The 15,574-nt window shown below is 36.0% G+C and overlaps 3 protein-coding genes across 3 annotated transcripts; 2 read left to right on the forward strand and 1 right to left on the reverse strand.

Moving 5' to 3' along the window:
* Positions 1-21: 21 nt before the first annotated feature.
* Positions 22-3,774, forward strand: LOC138932626 (tubulin beta-4B chain-like). The gene is made up of 4 exons (XM_070294650.1): positions 22-119; positions 454-1,118; positions 1,338-2,782; positions 3,409-3,774. The coding sequence occupies exons 1-3, from the start codon at positions 63-65 to the stop codon at positions 1,942-1,944; spliced, it is 1,329 nt and encodes a 442-aa protein (XP_070150751.1). The 5' UTR covers positions 22-62; the 3' UTR covers positions 1,945-2,782; positions 3,409-3,774.
* LOC138932833 (tubulin beta chain-like) lies at positions 3,082-5,650 on the forward strand. The gene is made up of 6 exons (XM_070295020.1): positions 3,082-3,138; positions 3,409-3,520; positions 3,749-3,967; positions 4,224-4,632; positions 4,822-5,071; positions 5,230-5,650. The coding sequence occupies exons 1-6, from the start codon at positions 3,082-3,084 to the stop codon at positions 5,590-5,592; spliced, it is 1,410 nt and encodes a 469-aa protein (XP_070151121.1). The 3' UTR covers positions 5,593-5,650.
* Positions 5,651-6,295: 645 nt separating this feature from the next.
* Positions 6,296-15,171, reverse strand: LOC138932625 (tubulin beta-3 chain). The gene is made up of 4 exons (XM_070294649.1): positions 15,084-15,171; positions 10,398-10,506; positions 7,263-7,836; positions 6,296-7,127 (listed from the first exon to the last, which is right to left on the reverse strand). The coding sequence occupies exons 1-4, from the start codon at positions 15,138-15,140 to the stop codon at positions 6,497-6,499; spliced, it is 1,371 nt and encodes a 456-aa protein (XP_070150750.1). The 5' UTR covers positions 15,141-15,171; the 3' UTR covers positions 6,296-6,496.
* Positions 15,172-15,574: the final 403 nt, after the last annotated feature.

Genomic DNA, 15,574 nt, shown 5'->3' on the forward strand with positions numbered 1-15,574 from the left:
AGGAGATTGTCGTCGAATCCCGTGTAGTTACTTTGTCCTAACGTTTTGATACTCGATACAAAATGCGTGAAATCGTTCATCTCCAAGCCGGTCAATGCGGCAACCAAATTGGTGCCAAGGTTAGTAACCGTAAAAAAATAAAACATACGATAATAGCGATCATGATTTCAAAGCTTTATCGACCTACTGAAATATTTATCGCGTTTAGACGCCATTTTTTTAAATATTTGTGTTAAAATACTTATATTAAAAATTCAAAGTTAATTTTTGGAAATAATCAGTATAATAGGATTTAAAAAATAGGCTTTATTAATTAAACATACACAATCGCTCTATGATCATTTTTTAATTAATAAATTTACCTTTCTATTTTATCATTTATCACGCTTACATTTTTCTCGACATTTAATATCATTTGATCTGGCGTTTAATTGTTTCTTACAATTTGTATAGTTTTGGGAGGTGATCTCAGATGAGCACGGCATCGATCCTACAGGCACCTATCACGGGGATTCGGATCTTCAGTTGGAGCGAATCAATGTTTATTACAACGAAGCCTCCGGACCGAAATATGTACCGCGCGCGATTCTGGTGGACCTTGAACCCGGCACGATGGACTCCGTGCGTTCGGGATCCTTCGGGCAGATATTCCGACCTGACAACTTTGTGTTTGGGCAGTCGGGGGCCGGCAATAACTGGGCCAAAGGTCACTATACCGAGGGCGCCGAGCTGGTCGATTCGGTGCTCGATGTGGTGAGGAAGGAGGCGGAGAGCTGCGATTGTCTTCAAGGTTTTCAATTAACGCATTCGCTGGGAGGTGGTACCGGGTCCGGAATGGGCACTCTGCTCATCACTAAAATCCGAGAGGAATATCCGGACAGGATCATGAGCACCTTCTCCGTCGTACCCTCTCCGAAAGTCTCCGACACCGTTGTAGAACCTTACAACGCCACCCTGTCGGTTCATCAACTCGTGGAGAACACGGATCAAGCTTATTGCATCGACAACGAAGCGCTCTACGACATTTGCTTCCGCACTTTAAAGCTAATTACACCTACGTACGGTGATCTCAATCATCTAGTCTCTGCTACCATGTCTGGTGTAACAACCTGTCTAAGGTCTGTTGTATAAAAGTTATTGAATTATATCATAAATAAATATAAAAAATCCAGTGTGTATTCGCGAGTGTCGATTTTAAGGCGATTTCTGCTGCAACATCAACCAAACAATGCTTTCTAGAAATTATCGCAATATAATAAATATATATATATATATATATAATGTGTATAAATTGATAAGTAATAAATATACAAGCTATTTATTATAAATAATCATAGATTTCCCGGCCAATTGAACGCCGATTTGAGGAAGCTCGCGGTGAATATGGTGCCGTTTCCCCGACTGCATTTCTTCATGCCAGGTTTCGCGCCTCTCACATCCCGAGGAAGCCAACAGTATCGAGCTCTCACCGTACCGGAGCTTACCCAGCAGATGTTTGACGCTAAGAACATGATGGCTGCTTGCAATCCACGTCACGGACGTTATCTCACCGTGGCGGCCGTGTTCCGTGGCAGGATGTCGATGAAAGAGGTCGATGAGCAGATGCTCAACATCCAGAACAAGAACAGCCCGTTCTTCGTCGAGTGGATACCGAACAATGTAAAGACAGCGGTGTGCGATATTCCACCCCGTGGCCTCAAGATGTCCGCTACCTTCATCGGCAACTCCACGGCCATACAGGAACTGTTTAAAAGAATCTCCGAACAATTCACGGCGATGTTCAGGAGGAAGGCCTTCCTCCACTGGTACACTGGCGAAGGCATGGATGAATTAGAATTCAACGAGGCGGAATCGAATATGAACGACTTGGTATCAGAATATCAGCAGTATCAAGACGCGACAATTGAGGATGATGAAATAGATGAGGAAGAAATGGAGAAGTAGAAGAAAGAGAGGAAGTTAATACGGACTTAATTTTTTTGACGATTCTTTCTTTTGTACCTGTTACTTTTGCTTTTTTTACTTTCGCTTTACTAATATTTTACAGCATTTTGTATGTCGTTTGTGTACACGCATTTTGAGAAAAGATTTCGATTATTTGTACTGTTTTTGCGAAGTTTACAATAAATAATATGTCGCGGCAGAAACATGGAATTAGTTTCATGGCCGCAAATTAATTAACGACTTTTTCTAAGCACGCTGTATTCCGATCGTTTAGGAATCGCACACAAATTACTTCTCGCGCTGTCGACAGTATCATTTGTATCTGTTAATAACATTGTCCATACAGCGTGATAAATACACGCGTCTCTTAAATAAGACGAATATTCGCAGGCTTTTAGAGACGCGATTCTCGTTATCGAACTCCATATCGTCCTTCTGGCCAACTGACATTGATGAAGCCAAGGCCTCGGCAAAAATTGGCGATCGCGCATTATCTCATCGGTGCCCCGCGAGGGCAAACACTTTATTATTGCGTGCAATAACGGAGAACGCGTGTTATTGCCTGAGCTGCGAACTGCGACAAGCAAAAATGTTGGGCGAATCCAGTGTATCCGCGCGTGTCGATTTTAATGTCGATTTCTGCTGCAACATCAACCTAACAACGTTTTCGAGAAATTATAGCGATATAATAGAAATTATGATTTGGTCAGATAATAAATATTACAAAAGTGATTGCAAAAATGTTTTGACAGATCGCGCATTGTGTGATTCAAGAAAAGATTGTTTGGTGTAAGATAGATTGAAAGACCACAGCGATATTTTATCCCAAAAATTAGAGGTATTATTACAAAGATAAAAATTATTAAAAAGAAAAATATAATTGAAAAAAAAAATTGATGCTACTTTTAGCTTCTAATTGTCTTGAGATCGATATTTACAAACGATATCTGTAACCTGTATCGATACTGTTATTGATATTAAGATAGCGTAGTTTGCACGATATTGAAATTTTGTATGTATATGTTATGTTTAATAGTCATATTGTAAAACTAGAAACAAAAATGTAATTGTTCGGATTAAAAGAATTATCAATTCTTTGATTCGAATTTCAAAATTATCCCAGTTAATATATTCACAATGAGAGAAATTGTGCACGTGCAAATAGGGCGTTGCGGTAACCGTATTGGAAAAATGGTGACTATATTAACCTGTTTTACATCCTGAAACACACGCTATGTCTTTTGTAATGTAATGTGCAAATATATTTCATCAAACGTACATTTCATTTTTCGTAAAAAATAATTTTATAATAAATATTATCTCTCTTTTTGAAGAAAACACACACGTACTAAATTTCTACAAAATATATTTATTATATTAATATAAATAATGTTACATAATATAATAATTATGTAACAAAATGTGATATATATATATATATAATATATATAAATTAATTTTTAGTTTTGGAAAGTAATTGCAGCCGAGCATGGATTGGATCAGTGTGGCAGATATAAACCAAACACTTCTGAACTACAAAAGCAACGTATTGATGTGTACTTTGCGGAAGGTGCAGGTATTAATATTACACGCAACTGTAATATGTGTTTGTTATCATTTCAAAAGCTAATTTATACAATAATAATTGCATGTATTAATTAAACGGAAGGTTCTCTCGGAATAAACGGCAGAGAAGTCGATACGCGTAGTTATATTTGTCACAATTAAAAGAGATCGTTATATATAAAGCGATCATCACGCCAGATACGGAATTATTGTGGCAGTTGCTTCTTTTTTTTTCTAGATGAAAGATACGTGCCCAGAGCTGTACTGCTTGATTTCGATTGTAAAAATATGCATTACGTGTTATCTAACTCGCTATTTAAGCCCGACAATGTAGTGTGCGGCAAATCCGCGATTAATAACAATTGGGCCAAAGGTCATTACACCGAAGGAGCCGACATCCTGGAAGAAGCCTTGAAGATCGTGCGAACGGAAGTCGAGGCCTGCGATTCGGTTCAAGGTTGAAAGTTTAATAACCTCGGCGAAGAATTTGATATTGCTTGAGCGGTTAAGAAAATCAACGCATCTATTTGCTACTAAAGCTTTTTAGCTGATTAAAATGAGAGGAACAGAGAGAAGAGAATTAGACTATCAATTACTATTATTACTAAGCTATTACTATTAATTCATTTATTTCTCTCTCCCTGACCCCCCCCCCCCCCCTTGTCACTCTTTATTATTATTGTCATGAACGTTTAATCATATATATGTATTTTTTTTATTGCATAGAGCAATCTTTTTACTCTCTAAATTAGTAAAAAAGATTAATAATTATATATATATTATTAACAAAGGTATACAGATTGTGCATGCTGTGGGCGGCGGTGCTGGATCAGGTTTCGGCAGTTTGTTCGCCCTATATATGATGGAGGAATATCCCAATAAAATTCTGAAATCCTACACATTGATGCCGTCATCAGAGGACAACATAGTAACACAACCTTACAACGCGGTATTAACGATTCCCTATTTGATCGATTGCATCCAGGAGGTTTTTTGCATCAGTAACGACGCTATCAGCCGCATTTGCTCCGACAAATTGAAAATTGTAACAAATAAAGAGTTCTATCCCGAGATAAATCATGTAATTTCTCTCTGCATGTCAGGAATCACAGCTTGTTTGAGGTAGAGATGACGGCATATTTATGAATTTCAGCGTTTAATTAAATGTAAAACTTTAATATTGTTAAGCTTTTAATATTACAGCGTATTAACAAAAAAATATTTGCTGTAAAAGAATTTTCATTTTTCACATTCGGAAAATTTAAAAGAGATTTTTATTCATTTCGTCTTACTTGCTTGTTATTGTTATAGGTTTCCAGGTCAGTTAAATGCAGGTCTCAGAAAGCTCCTGGTAAACATGGTGCCGTTTCCACGACTGCACTTTTTCGTACCTGGATACGTACCCCTACAACCAGGATATAAGTTTGCTCGTAGAAAAGGGAAGGTTAGAACATTGATTCAAGATATGTTCAAAAGTGAAAGCATGTTTATCAATTGCGATCCTAGAAATGGACAATTTCTTACCGCCGCTGCTATTTTCAGAGGCAGAATATCAACTAAGGTATCCATTAATAAAAATTAGAAGTATAAAATAAAATATTTTGTAGCTTGGTATTTTTTAAATAATATAAAATCATAAAAGACGGTAAAGATATATATATATATATAAAATGAAAAAATATTTTGAAATTTTGACACGATTTAACTCTTCTTTTTTAGGAAGTGGACGAAAGCATACATCTCTTACAAAATCAGTACAGTTCACATTACGTCGAATGGATTCCGCATAATATTAAAACTGCTATATGCGACATAGCAACGTATAATACGAATATATCTGCTACTTCGCTGTCAAATACGACCGCGATTCAGGATGTATTTAAGACGCTGCTCGACCAATTTCAAGAAATGTTCACAAGAAAGGCGTATCTCCATTCTTATATCAACGAGGGTATGGAGGAATCTGATTTCTTGGAGGCTCAGAACAGTTTGTCCTCCCTCATCTCTGAATATCAACAGTATCAGAGTGCAGAAGCCAAAACGACTTTCGTCGAAGAGTTTATACCGTATGTTGAAGACTGAACCGAATCTGACACTGTAAGTATATATATATATATATATGTTAAATCAGCCAAGAAAGAACTGCATGAATTAATTATTGTGTGTATATACACGTTCACTTTTCAATAATATCAAAAATGCTTTTTATCATGAAAAATCAAGATTTCATAATTTTATCTATTGCTACTTGTAAATGCATATAAAATGTATAAAAAAAATATAAAGAAACTATAGTATAGTGCAATTAGTGTGATATTATATATTACAAAAAAAGGTTTCCAAAAAAGATAAACAAAAGAATTTAATCTTGGATTGAAGAATCTTTTTACTATATAGAATAAAAATTTAAACTCCATTATTTCAAGATTATCAATTGTGATAAAAGCGTGGTTTTTCAAGAATTTTTATTACAGTCCAATCCATGTTACATTTATCCAAGCAACATATTAAGATCTTTATAATTATCACTAATAAAGCTGAATATAATATAGGCGTATCAAAAATTAATGATAGTTATATTATATTCTAAATAATTATTCTTCAATTTATTTTTTGCCGCAATTAATATCATTTACCTTCAATTACTCATCCTCATAAATATATATATATATATAATAATTTATGCGTAAATTTATATAAAAGGTATTGTTAATCCATATGTATATATATTTATATATATATATATATATATATATATATCATATATATATAAATATCATGGTATCACAATCTCGTATATAAAAATCATTTCAATCGCCTATATTACATTCACTTCGTCAATTACAAAGCGTATCATATATAAAAGTATCAAAAGGTGGTTTCTCGCAAGCGCGCAGTCGGTCGTTTTGCAAGCTTCTACGATAACGGGACACAGATAGAAAAGCTGAAGATAGAATCAGAAAAAGAAAGCAATATTGCGTTACTTTCAGTTTTCCTGCTCGCAAGTTTCGAAGTCATCGGCGCACTCTTCTGCTTCAAAGTCCTCCTCCGCTGTGGCTTCCTGATACTGCTGGTATTCGGATACCAGATCATTCATGTTGGATTCGGCTTCGGTGAACTCCATTTCGTCCATACCTTCACCGGTATACCAATGTAGGAAGGCCTTCCTTCTAAACATCGCCGTGAATTGCTCGGAGATCCTTTTGAATAGCTCCTGAATAGCGGTGGTATTGCCGATGAAAGTCGACGACATTTTCAGGCCCTTCGGTGGGATGTCGCAGACAGCGGTCTTCACGTTATTCGGTATCCACTCGACAAAGTACGAGCTGTTTTTGTTCTGTACGCTGAGCATCTGCTCGTCTACCTCCTTCATCGACATTCTGCCGCGGAAGACAGCCGCCACGGTGAGATATCGGCCGTGGCGAGGATCGCAAGCCGCCATCATGTTCTTCGCGTCGAACATCTGCTGGGTGAGCTCTGGTACAGAAAGCGCCGAGTATTGTTGCATGGACCTGGACGTCAGAGGTGCGAAGCCCGGCATGAAGAAGTGCAGGCGTGGGAAGGGCACCATATTCACCGCGAGCTTTCTGAGATCGGCATTCAATTGTCCAGGGAACCTGAAAAAATCGATCTGTGTTATTTGCAAATTTATTTGCGAGATGAAAACGTTATCAATCAATCCTTGCTATTCGGGGAAAATTTTATTTTTTCTATAAATTCCCTTATTGGCTCCGTAGATTTTTTATACATACCTGAGACAAGTCGTTACTCCGGACATAGTGAGCGAGACCAGATGATTGAGGTCGTTGTAACTCGGATTGGAAACCTTGAGAGTGCGGAAGCAGATGTCGTATAAGGCCTCGTTATCGATGCAATAGGTTTCGTCGGTGTTTTCTACCAATTGGTGCACCGATAGGGTCGCGTTATACGGTTCGACGACGGTATCGGATACTTTGGGCGACGGCATCACCGAGTAAGTGTTCATAATCCGATCAGGATACTCCTCGCGGATCTTGGAGATTAGCAGGGTGCCCATTCCGGATCCGGTACCGCCTCCCAGCGAGTGAGTGAGTTGAAAACCTTGAAGACAATCGCAGTTCTCGCATTCCTTCCGCACTACATCGAGAACAGAGTCGACTAATTCAGCGCCCTCGGTGTAATGGCCCTTTGCCCAATTGTTACCAGCACCGGATTGCCCAAACACAAAATTGTCCGGTCTAAAGAGCTTTCCGTAAGCGCCGGAACGTACGGCGTCCATCGTTCCCGGCTCCAGATCCAGCAGGATCGCACGTGGCACGTATTTTCCTCCATTCGTGGATGTCGCAACTGAGATGAAAAAATGAAGAATAAGATCATTAACACGTATACTAAAATACTATGAAAAAGGCAAGAAATAAAAAAAATGTTTAAAATAAAAACGGGATAACAATATATATTATGCTATTTAAGAAAGAAATTTCTAAATTTTTTCAATTATTAAATACATACATAAATATCGAAGATAAGACGTATGAGACGTCAATGATTGTATTCAATAGGCGCCGTATGACTCATGAATGATACAAGACGTCAAAGCTATCATATTAATTAGTCGCTATTGTCATTCTACCAAAAATCCGTAACGGCTATAGTAATCGACGGAAATGCGTGCCTGTATCGTTTGCAAATGAGTCGGGATATGCTATCAAAAGAATATGAAGATCCGCGTTATGCGATTTAATTAGCATCACAATAAAGATGATTCTAATTTTAACATAGATACTTAATGAAATATGCATTTATTGGGTGATTGCATAAGTTCGTGCCCGATTTAAATATAAACTTCAATAGATTATATTTTAGAGATAACACTTTTATTAATCAATTATATAGTCTCCATTTTTTTCTACAATGGTTTTCCAACCATCTATAAGCTTGTCGATTCCATTTTTGAAGAAAGAACTTGGTTTTTCTTGAAAAAAGTTTGTAAGGTGATTTTCGACAGCTTCCTCGGAATTGAGATTCTTGCCATTTAAACTATTCTGCAAAGACCGGAACAGATAAAAATCTGAAGGCGCAATATCTGTAGAATATGGCGGGTGCTGCAGAATTTCCCATTACAACTCCTGCAGTTTTCCTTTCAGTTATTCCTTTCAGTCAGGAGATGCGACACCCACGTATCAAGCTTGGAAATGTATCCAAGCTTTTTTAAATGACGAAAAGCGGTTGAATTATCGATGTTCAGCCTCTCAGCAATATCCTCAGTTGTAATCCTTGGGTTTCTTTCCACTAAGGCATGCACAATGTCATCATCAATGCCAGAAGGCCGTCCAGAGCGGGGTTGATCCTCCATGTTGAAATCACCATTTCGAAATCTGCCAAACCACTTTTTGACTGTTCGGAGAGCAGGAGCGCGGTCCAAATAAACGCTTTGAATATTTTTTTGTGCAATCCCAACACTCACGCCTTTCCGAAATTCATATAGCATTACATGCCGCAAATGCACCTTTCGTTCTCCATTTTTAATGATTTCTCTTATGCACAAATGGACTTATCTGAACAATATCTGACGCTAAATTGACATGAGACAACGTCATCTATTCAGTGTAAGCAACAATTACCACACGAAAACAATAGAACTCCGCCATGCAGTAATTTAATGCCATCTATGAAAATCGGGCACAAACTTATGCAATCATCCAATATCCAATACTCTTATCAATTGCTAATAAGACATATATTATAGATATAGATATTATGACAACGGCTCTAAAAGTATATAAATTAAAAATATAGAAAAAGGAAAAAAGATATACAAGCATGAAAAATATAAGCTTTTCTTTTTATATGTATTCGAGTCTATTTATAACGAATAATTTACAGCGTTAATGTGTACGTTCCACATTAATTGAGCTGTTTCAAACGTGCGAGAACGCGTACCGCGCGTTACGTTCTTGGAAATAATTATATTTCACGCCGCGAAGAAATGCATGAGAAGTCCTGAAATCGTGTTGCAGCCGCAATCTATAAGTCTCCGACCACACAAAGCGGCTATTTTCAGCGTAAATGCGTGTCCCGAAGTTTCTCCTCATCCATCGGCGCGGGACACGCGCTTTTCTACCTTTCTCGTTATTGCTATTTTTGACACGAGGGCAGAATCCGCGCAGAGAGAAGAAAGAGGGAGAAGTCATCTCCATTGGAAAGATCTCAGCAATGAATCGAAAAATCTCTCCTCACTCGTGAATACGATTTCTTCGTACTTTCATAATACGCAAATACTCACTTTGTTATATGTCATTTCTTTTTTTTATCAACTTGCATAAACATTAGAAATTATTGTTTTTTGAAAATATTTAGTAATGTGTTTTTTTTAAGTATAACTGTCATTTGTGTGTATGGATATGCTTAAACAGAACTACATAAAAAAGTTAAATTAGTTGCAATTAAATTAACCAGTTCTAGAGGTTTTTATTCTACTGTATTCTTGATATTTCTAGATTAATTATCTTTGTATACATCCTTTCACCGAGAAGCCAGGTGCGTCAGTAACCCGATTTCCATTAACGTAAGTATCATGTATATTTGTATGTCATGTCTGTATGTAAGATACTCGAGAAAGCATTATATATATATAATGCTTTCTCGAGTATCTTATAATTATTTTTTATATAATTATTTTTCTTATAATTATTTTTTATATAATTATTTTTCTTATAATTATTTTAAGATAAATAATTTTCTTAAAAAACTTGAAAATGTTTATTACGTATATAAAAAACTAAATTTCTAGCATATAGTATACGTAATAACAATATTTCAATAATAAGTTGAATTCCAATTGAATTTAGGAATGAAAAAAAATATTAGTACAATATTTAACACATGTAATATTTAATACACGTTCTTACCAGAGGCCTCATTATAATACACGGAGATTCGTTCGAGCTGCAGATCGCTGTCCCCGTGATAAATGCCTGACTGGTCGATACCGTGCTCCTCAGAAATGACTTCCCAGAACTGCAACATGATGCGATAACATTATGCTATATGAATATACAATTGCTCAAATAATTCGCTTATTTCCAGGAATATTTAGTAACTAGAAAAAATAATTTTATATAAAAATAGGTCAGAGGGGAGAAGGGAGAGCATCCTCTTATCATTTCCTAAATAAAACTCGTCTTGGAGAGAGGTTTATTCTGTGTTGCGCTTTTCGCTAAACTCTCGAGCCACTCGACGTATCGAATGAAGGGCGGCTTCCCATCGAGCACGTTACCCTAAAGCTCCCGGGTCGCGATGTGACGAGGGGGAGGGGGGGGGGGATAACACGCGCGACATCCAAAAATAGGGATGCACGGAATTAACGCGGCCCCTGCGGCCGCCCCCCTGGCTCATGTCCACCCTCCGGTTAAAACATTTCTTCTCTCTCCACATATATTTGTCTTGTCTTTACTATTTTCTCTTCCTATTAATAGCAAATCGAGTCGCCGAGGCGGCAGCCACGGCGAAATGCGTCTCTCCGATTATTCTAACTGCATCCTGGTTAGGATTGCACGGGATACCAAGACTAGTTTTGGTCTTGTCTTGATCTTGTCTTGAATTTCAAGACAAGATCGAGACAAGATCTTAAATTAATTATCAAGACAATACCAAAACAAATTATCAAGATTCTTGATCTTATCAAGAAGTTTTGGTTTTTAGAAAAAGTTATCTAATTGTTCCCGATCTCTGAACGGAGATTTTAATTAATATGGAAATAGGCGAGAAAGACAAAAAATTTTATTGTTAGTAAATAAAAACATTTATAAATTTAAAAACTTTAAAAAATTTAAATTTAAAGAGTCTGCGCATCATTATCATTGCACACTTTAATGTGACATAAAAATAGTGCAAATTAATTATTTTATATCACTTAATTTATAAAGTTTAATTTCAATACTTACGTTTAAAAATATATCTATCGCTTTTTATTTTTCTGACAATATTTTATTTTTCATTGCTTTTAATCCAACTAAATCTTCATATGCTTTTTTATGATCTTTCTCCAAATGTTTTTTTAATCCAGTAGCGTTACTATTTTTCATTTTTATTTCTTTAGTCACATTTTCTTTTTGACATAATAAACATACGCCGATTTTTTTCATTGTCTCTTGTTTCATACTTAAAATAAGTTTTCTATGTGCATTGTTTAACTGCACTTACTTCCGAACTTTCATTATCACTTTCGGAAATGTTTGCATATTCAGCGGAAGAACTTGGTTTTCGTTTTTAGACTGCGTCTGCACAATCGAAACGTGAGCATACGCAGTAAAGAACAAACGAAAATCGTGTTCGGCGCTTCGGATAACAGAAGAAATCAGATATATTTACTATTTTCTCTTTTTTATCAAGCTGACGAATAATTTAGTGTTAAATAAAAACTGTTAATAAAAATCAAGGCAAGACAAGACAAGAAGAGATTTTTGATACAAAAATCCTCTCAAGACCAAGACAAGATTAAAATTTTCAAGACCAATACAATATTTTTGCGAATATTGTCTTGTCTTGGGTCTCATGCAACCCTAATCCTGGTGCATCCTCGCTGCACTTATTATCGTACGGAATAAAAATTAATCTAATCATATCAATCGTAATCATCTCTCATTTTTTTCACAAACATTCAAAGTAGAATATTTATATCATTATCGAGATATCATTTTGTAGATCTCCATTTTACAAGAAATATATGTGCATATTGTCACATTTATTAAAAAACCAAATATAAAAAATTATATTTCGTAGGCTTTTAATTATAATATTGTATATATTTGCTTAGATCTCTCTCTCTCTCTTAGACGAATGATGTAAAACGCAAAATTGTAATATAATTATTGAGAAATGTTTAGCCAATTCTCTCAAACAAGATTTTCACAAATCTTCGATAGCTATTTCAATTACTCAAAAACATCGTCGTATAATCTCGTTTAGATCATAAACATTCCGTAATCTCGCAGAAACTTCTTCTCGTTCTTGCTTCCTGCAATAGTTAAACTCTTTCGAGCGGAAAATAATACCGCGGAAGCGATAGTGGATCACATCTAGAATAAAGTGAAGGGACGGATATTCTCTTCAAGATTGACGATCGTCTGCTAGACTGACGAAAATAATGCGCATCCGATTGTAAAAATTGAATTAATTTTTAGCGAATTGATTCACTCTAACGAGAGATTGCACTTTCCTAACATTACATCTTCATTTTGTCAATTAATTAATTTTCAGATTTTGAACAGAAAAGATTTATATCGCAAATATATATATATATATATATTGTAGATTGTATGTGATAATTATTCATAATTTATAAAAAAGCATAATCAATATATAAAAATAGATACATTTTCTAAACTTCTTTAATTAATTAGTAAATGTATTGCTTTTTTATCATTTAATGTGTAATTTTTAATTATAATATTTCTCATTTTAAAATATTTTGCCACTCTCTGCCTAAATCTAAATATTTGACTACGTTACTGATAAAGATGTTTCTGACTCATTGAGTCCTTCACGGTATAACATGTGTCATTTCGCGATAAGCAATATCGCGTAAGAAAGATCCTAATTCGTAAGAAAGCTACACAAAAACTTGATAAGGTATCACTCATCGAAGATAAAACACGATAAAGCAAAAAGTTTATTTTAGCTAAATGCAATTAAATCTTTACGACAGTTTTCAAATTGGATTGTTCGCCAAATTTTTTTAATATTTACTAAAATAATATACACAAGAGAAAATTGTGTAAAGAATAAAATATATGGAAACAAAGTATTCCCAAAAAATAAACACAATAGACAAATTAGAGTATAAATTAACAATTAATTAACATACAGAGTAATTGATCTTCAATGCAAAAAATATATTTTTGTAATATTGCGCACAATAATTGATGTAATCGAATATCAAATATCGCGAATCCCTATGTTGTCACGCCTATAAACACGATCAATGGATTAACGAATCTGAAGTGCTTCTCTCACAATAATACTTTACAATATTTCCGATAACGTGTCTGACTCAGAATCAACAAGCAATAAGAATAATTAATATTAATACTCATTTTCAATTATAGATATAAGTGATATTTAATTTCCTTCAACAAGCAAGTTATTTTATAATCGCATGTAAAAGTAATTTTTTTATTTTCATCAATATCTCATGAGAATAATTTGCTTGATTTTTCAAATAACTGATTTAATTTCAAAAGATAAATCTTGAGACGACCGACTCCACTCATTTTCACGCCAATGGATAATGAAGACGATTACTGCAGAATTTTAAGTGCTCTTTAAGTACACGCTAAGTAAGCTCGTCTCGTTTCCTGCCCCTGCCCTTCATGTTCGCTAGCACGATTAAAACTTGGGTCACTTTACGCACTTTGGCCGCACGAGATAGAAGGGGTAATCTCAATAGCGAAACGACCGAAGCTCTTTAAATTCCATCTCGTTGTGCGCTGCCTTATCTTCGACTTAATTATAGCCGCAGTCAAACGATGAGAAAGAGATTGTACTTCGGTTTTTTCTTTCGGATTTTTTTTTTCTTTTTTCGAAACAACGCTCGCGTGTGCCTGCTGATTACTTTCCGCCGAGTTTATTGATTATGACAAGAAAGTGGGAGACCAGAGAATTTTACAAGATAGCTCAAGTTCACGGAATTATATTTTTATTCTTGCTAATCGTTTTAGATTAAATATTCACTTCACAATTATTTTTTATGATTAAAATAATATTACGTATTTAAAAAAAAAAAAAAATAATAATAATAATAATAAACGCATTTTTTTGACGGACACAGAATAATTCCTTGAAAATAATAGAAACGAAAAAAATTTTCGGCTAACGATAAAACGAATATAACAAGAACGAGAAGAGAGAGTTTGAGGAGCGCAACTCTTTTGGAACTTACGACGAAAGTGCCCTGAGCGAACTAAGATCGATATTTCAAAGACAGTGAGTCACAATGCCTGGCTTGTTCGCGCTTTAATTGACTGTCCGTCTCCGCACGCGACATAAACCAGGTTTACGGTTAATTTCCGGCACCACGTATCTTCGCAAACAAATAAATTATTCTTGTCCTATCGCGATGCTCTCCTGCGACTCTCCACACCCTGTTGAATATACTTGAATATATCGCGACTTCTATTCATTCCTCTTAGCTTTCAATATTAAAATTACATTTTTAATCTCCGTATTTTCGTTTGGAATTATAGTATCAGTTTATTAATTTATCGACGTTTTGTTTTAACGAAATACTTTCTTTTAAAGATAGACAGAAGTGGGAAATGATACATTTAAATGTGTTAGAAAATCTATTGAAAAATATAACGTCATCCTAGTGCGAATAAATGATTTCTGAAATACTTAAAAATATAGAACATTAAAAAACCGCTTCCCCGATGAACAAGCAACCTCTTGTCAAATTTGCCGAAAAGGAATCAACTTCGAGTTTGAAGTTTGAAATTCAAATACACATGCAGTAATTTTACCTTCACATTTTCAATACTGACCTGAAAGGATCCTAAGAAAGGATGTCTCTTTTTAGTAATTAACCATCGACCTACCTTCGCGCCGATCTGATTGCCGCATTGTCCAGCCTGCAGATGCACGATCTCCCTCATCCTGCTTTCCTTTCAGCGCGGAAAAACGGTGCGCGTGGCGAATAAGAACAGCTGATCCCTTCCTGATCCTCTCGTATCCTATACCGTAGTCGCGGCTCGATACCGTACCGGTCTGCTGTGACGTGCGTGCTCGATGCGTCGAAATGGAATGCGTATCTGTGCGTAGCGTGTGCAGCTGAGTGCAACCGAGACGAGGTGTGCAACCGGTCGTCGCGAGTCGGGCCTGCGAATGGATGACGAGCCGGACGAGGGAAACGCACTCGTGTCGGCCTCCTGAACTCCACTCTCCCGAAGCGAAGCTACGGCGCTTGGCGATGATGGGGTTTAAGCCCAAGAGAGGAGCGGGGAGAGGAGAATCCGTCGTCCTGACGGAGAGAGAAGGAAAGAAGAGCGAAAGAGAGATGGGGGAGGGAGCGAGGGGAGGAAAAACAACG

The sequence above is a fragment of the Polyergus mexicanus genome, unplaced genomic scaffold (assembly GCF_030449975.1).
Source record: "Polyergus mexicanus isolate NDT 795.1 unplaced genomic scaffold, iyPolMexi1.0 SCAF_4, whole genome shotgun sequence".
Taxonomy (NCBI): domain Eukaryota; kingdom Metazoa; phylum Arthropoda; class Insecta; order Hymenoptera; family Formicidae; genus Polyergus; species Polyergus mexicanus.

What these genes read in the sequence shown, in the direction of transcription:
- LOC138932625 (XM_070294649.1), bottom strand. Translation starts at nt 15,140, where the DNA reads ATGAGGGAGATCGTGCATCTGCAGGCTGGACAATGCGGCAATCAGATC. An exon ending in GCAATCAGATCGGCGCGAAG is followed by an intron (nt 10,507 to 15,083) that starts GTAGGTCGATGG and finishes ATCATGTTGCAG; the next exon opens with TTCTGGGAAGTCATTTCTGA. An exon ending in GTATTATAATGAGGCCTCTG is followed by an intron (nt 7,837 to 10,397) that starts GTAAGAACGTGT and finishes TTTTCATCTCAG; the next exon opens with TTGCGACATCCACGAATGGA.
- LOC138932626 (XM_070294650.1), top strand. Translation starts at nt 63, where the DNA reads ATGCGTGAAATCGTTCATCTCCAAGCCGGTCAATGCGGCAACCAAATT. An exon ending in GCAACCAAATTGGTGCCAAG is followed by an intron (nt 120 to 453) that starts GTTAGTAACCGT and finishes CAATTTGTATAG; the next exon opens with TTTTGGGAGGTGATCTCAGA. An exon ending in GGTGTAACAACCTGTCTAAG is followed by an intron (nt 1,119 to 1,337) that starts GTCTGTTGTATA and finishes AAATAATCATAG; the next exon opens with ATTTCCCGGCCAATTGAACG.
- LOC138932833 (XM_070295020.1), top strand. Translation starts at nt 3,082, where the DNA reads ATGAGAGAAATTGTGCACGTGCAAATAGGGCGTTGCGGTAACCGTATT. An exon ending in GTAACCGTATTGGAAAAATG is followed by an intron (nt 3,139 to 3,408) that starts GTGACTATATTA and finishes ATTAATTTTTAG; the next exon opens with TTTTGGAAAGTAATTGCAGC. An exon ending in GTACTTTGCGGAAGGTGCAG is followed by an intron (nt 3,521 to 3,748) that starts GTATTAATATTA and finishes TTTTTTTTCTAG; the next exon opens with ATGAAAGATACGTGCCCAGA.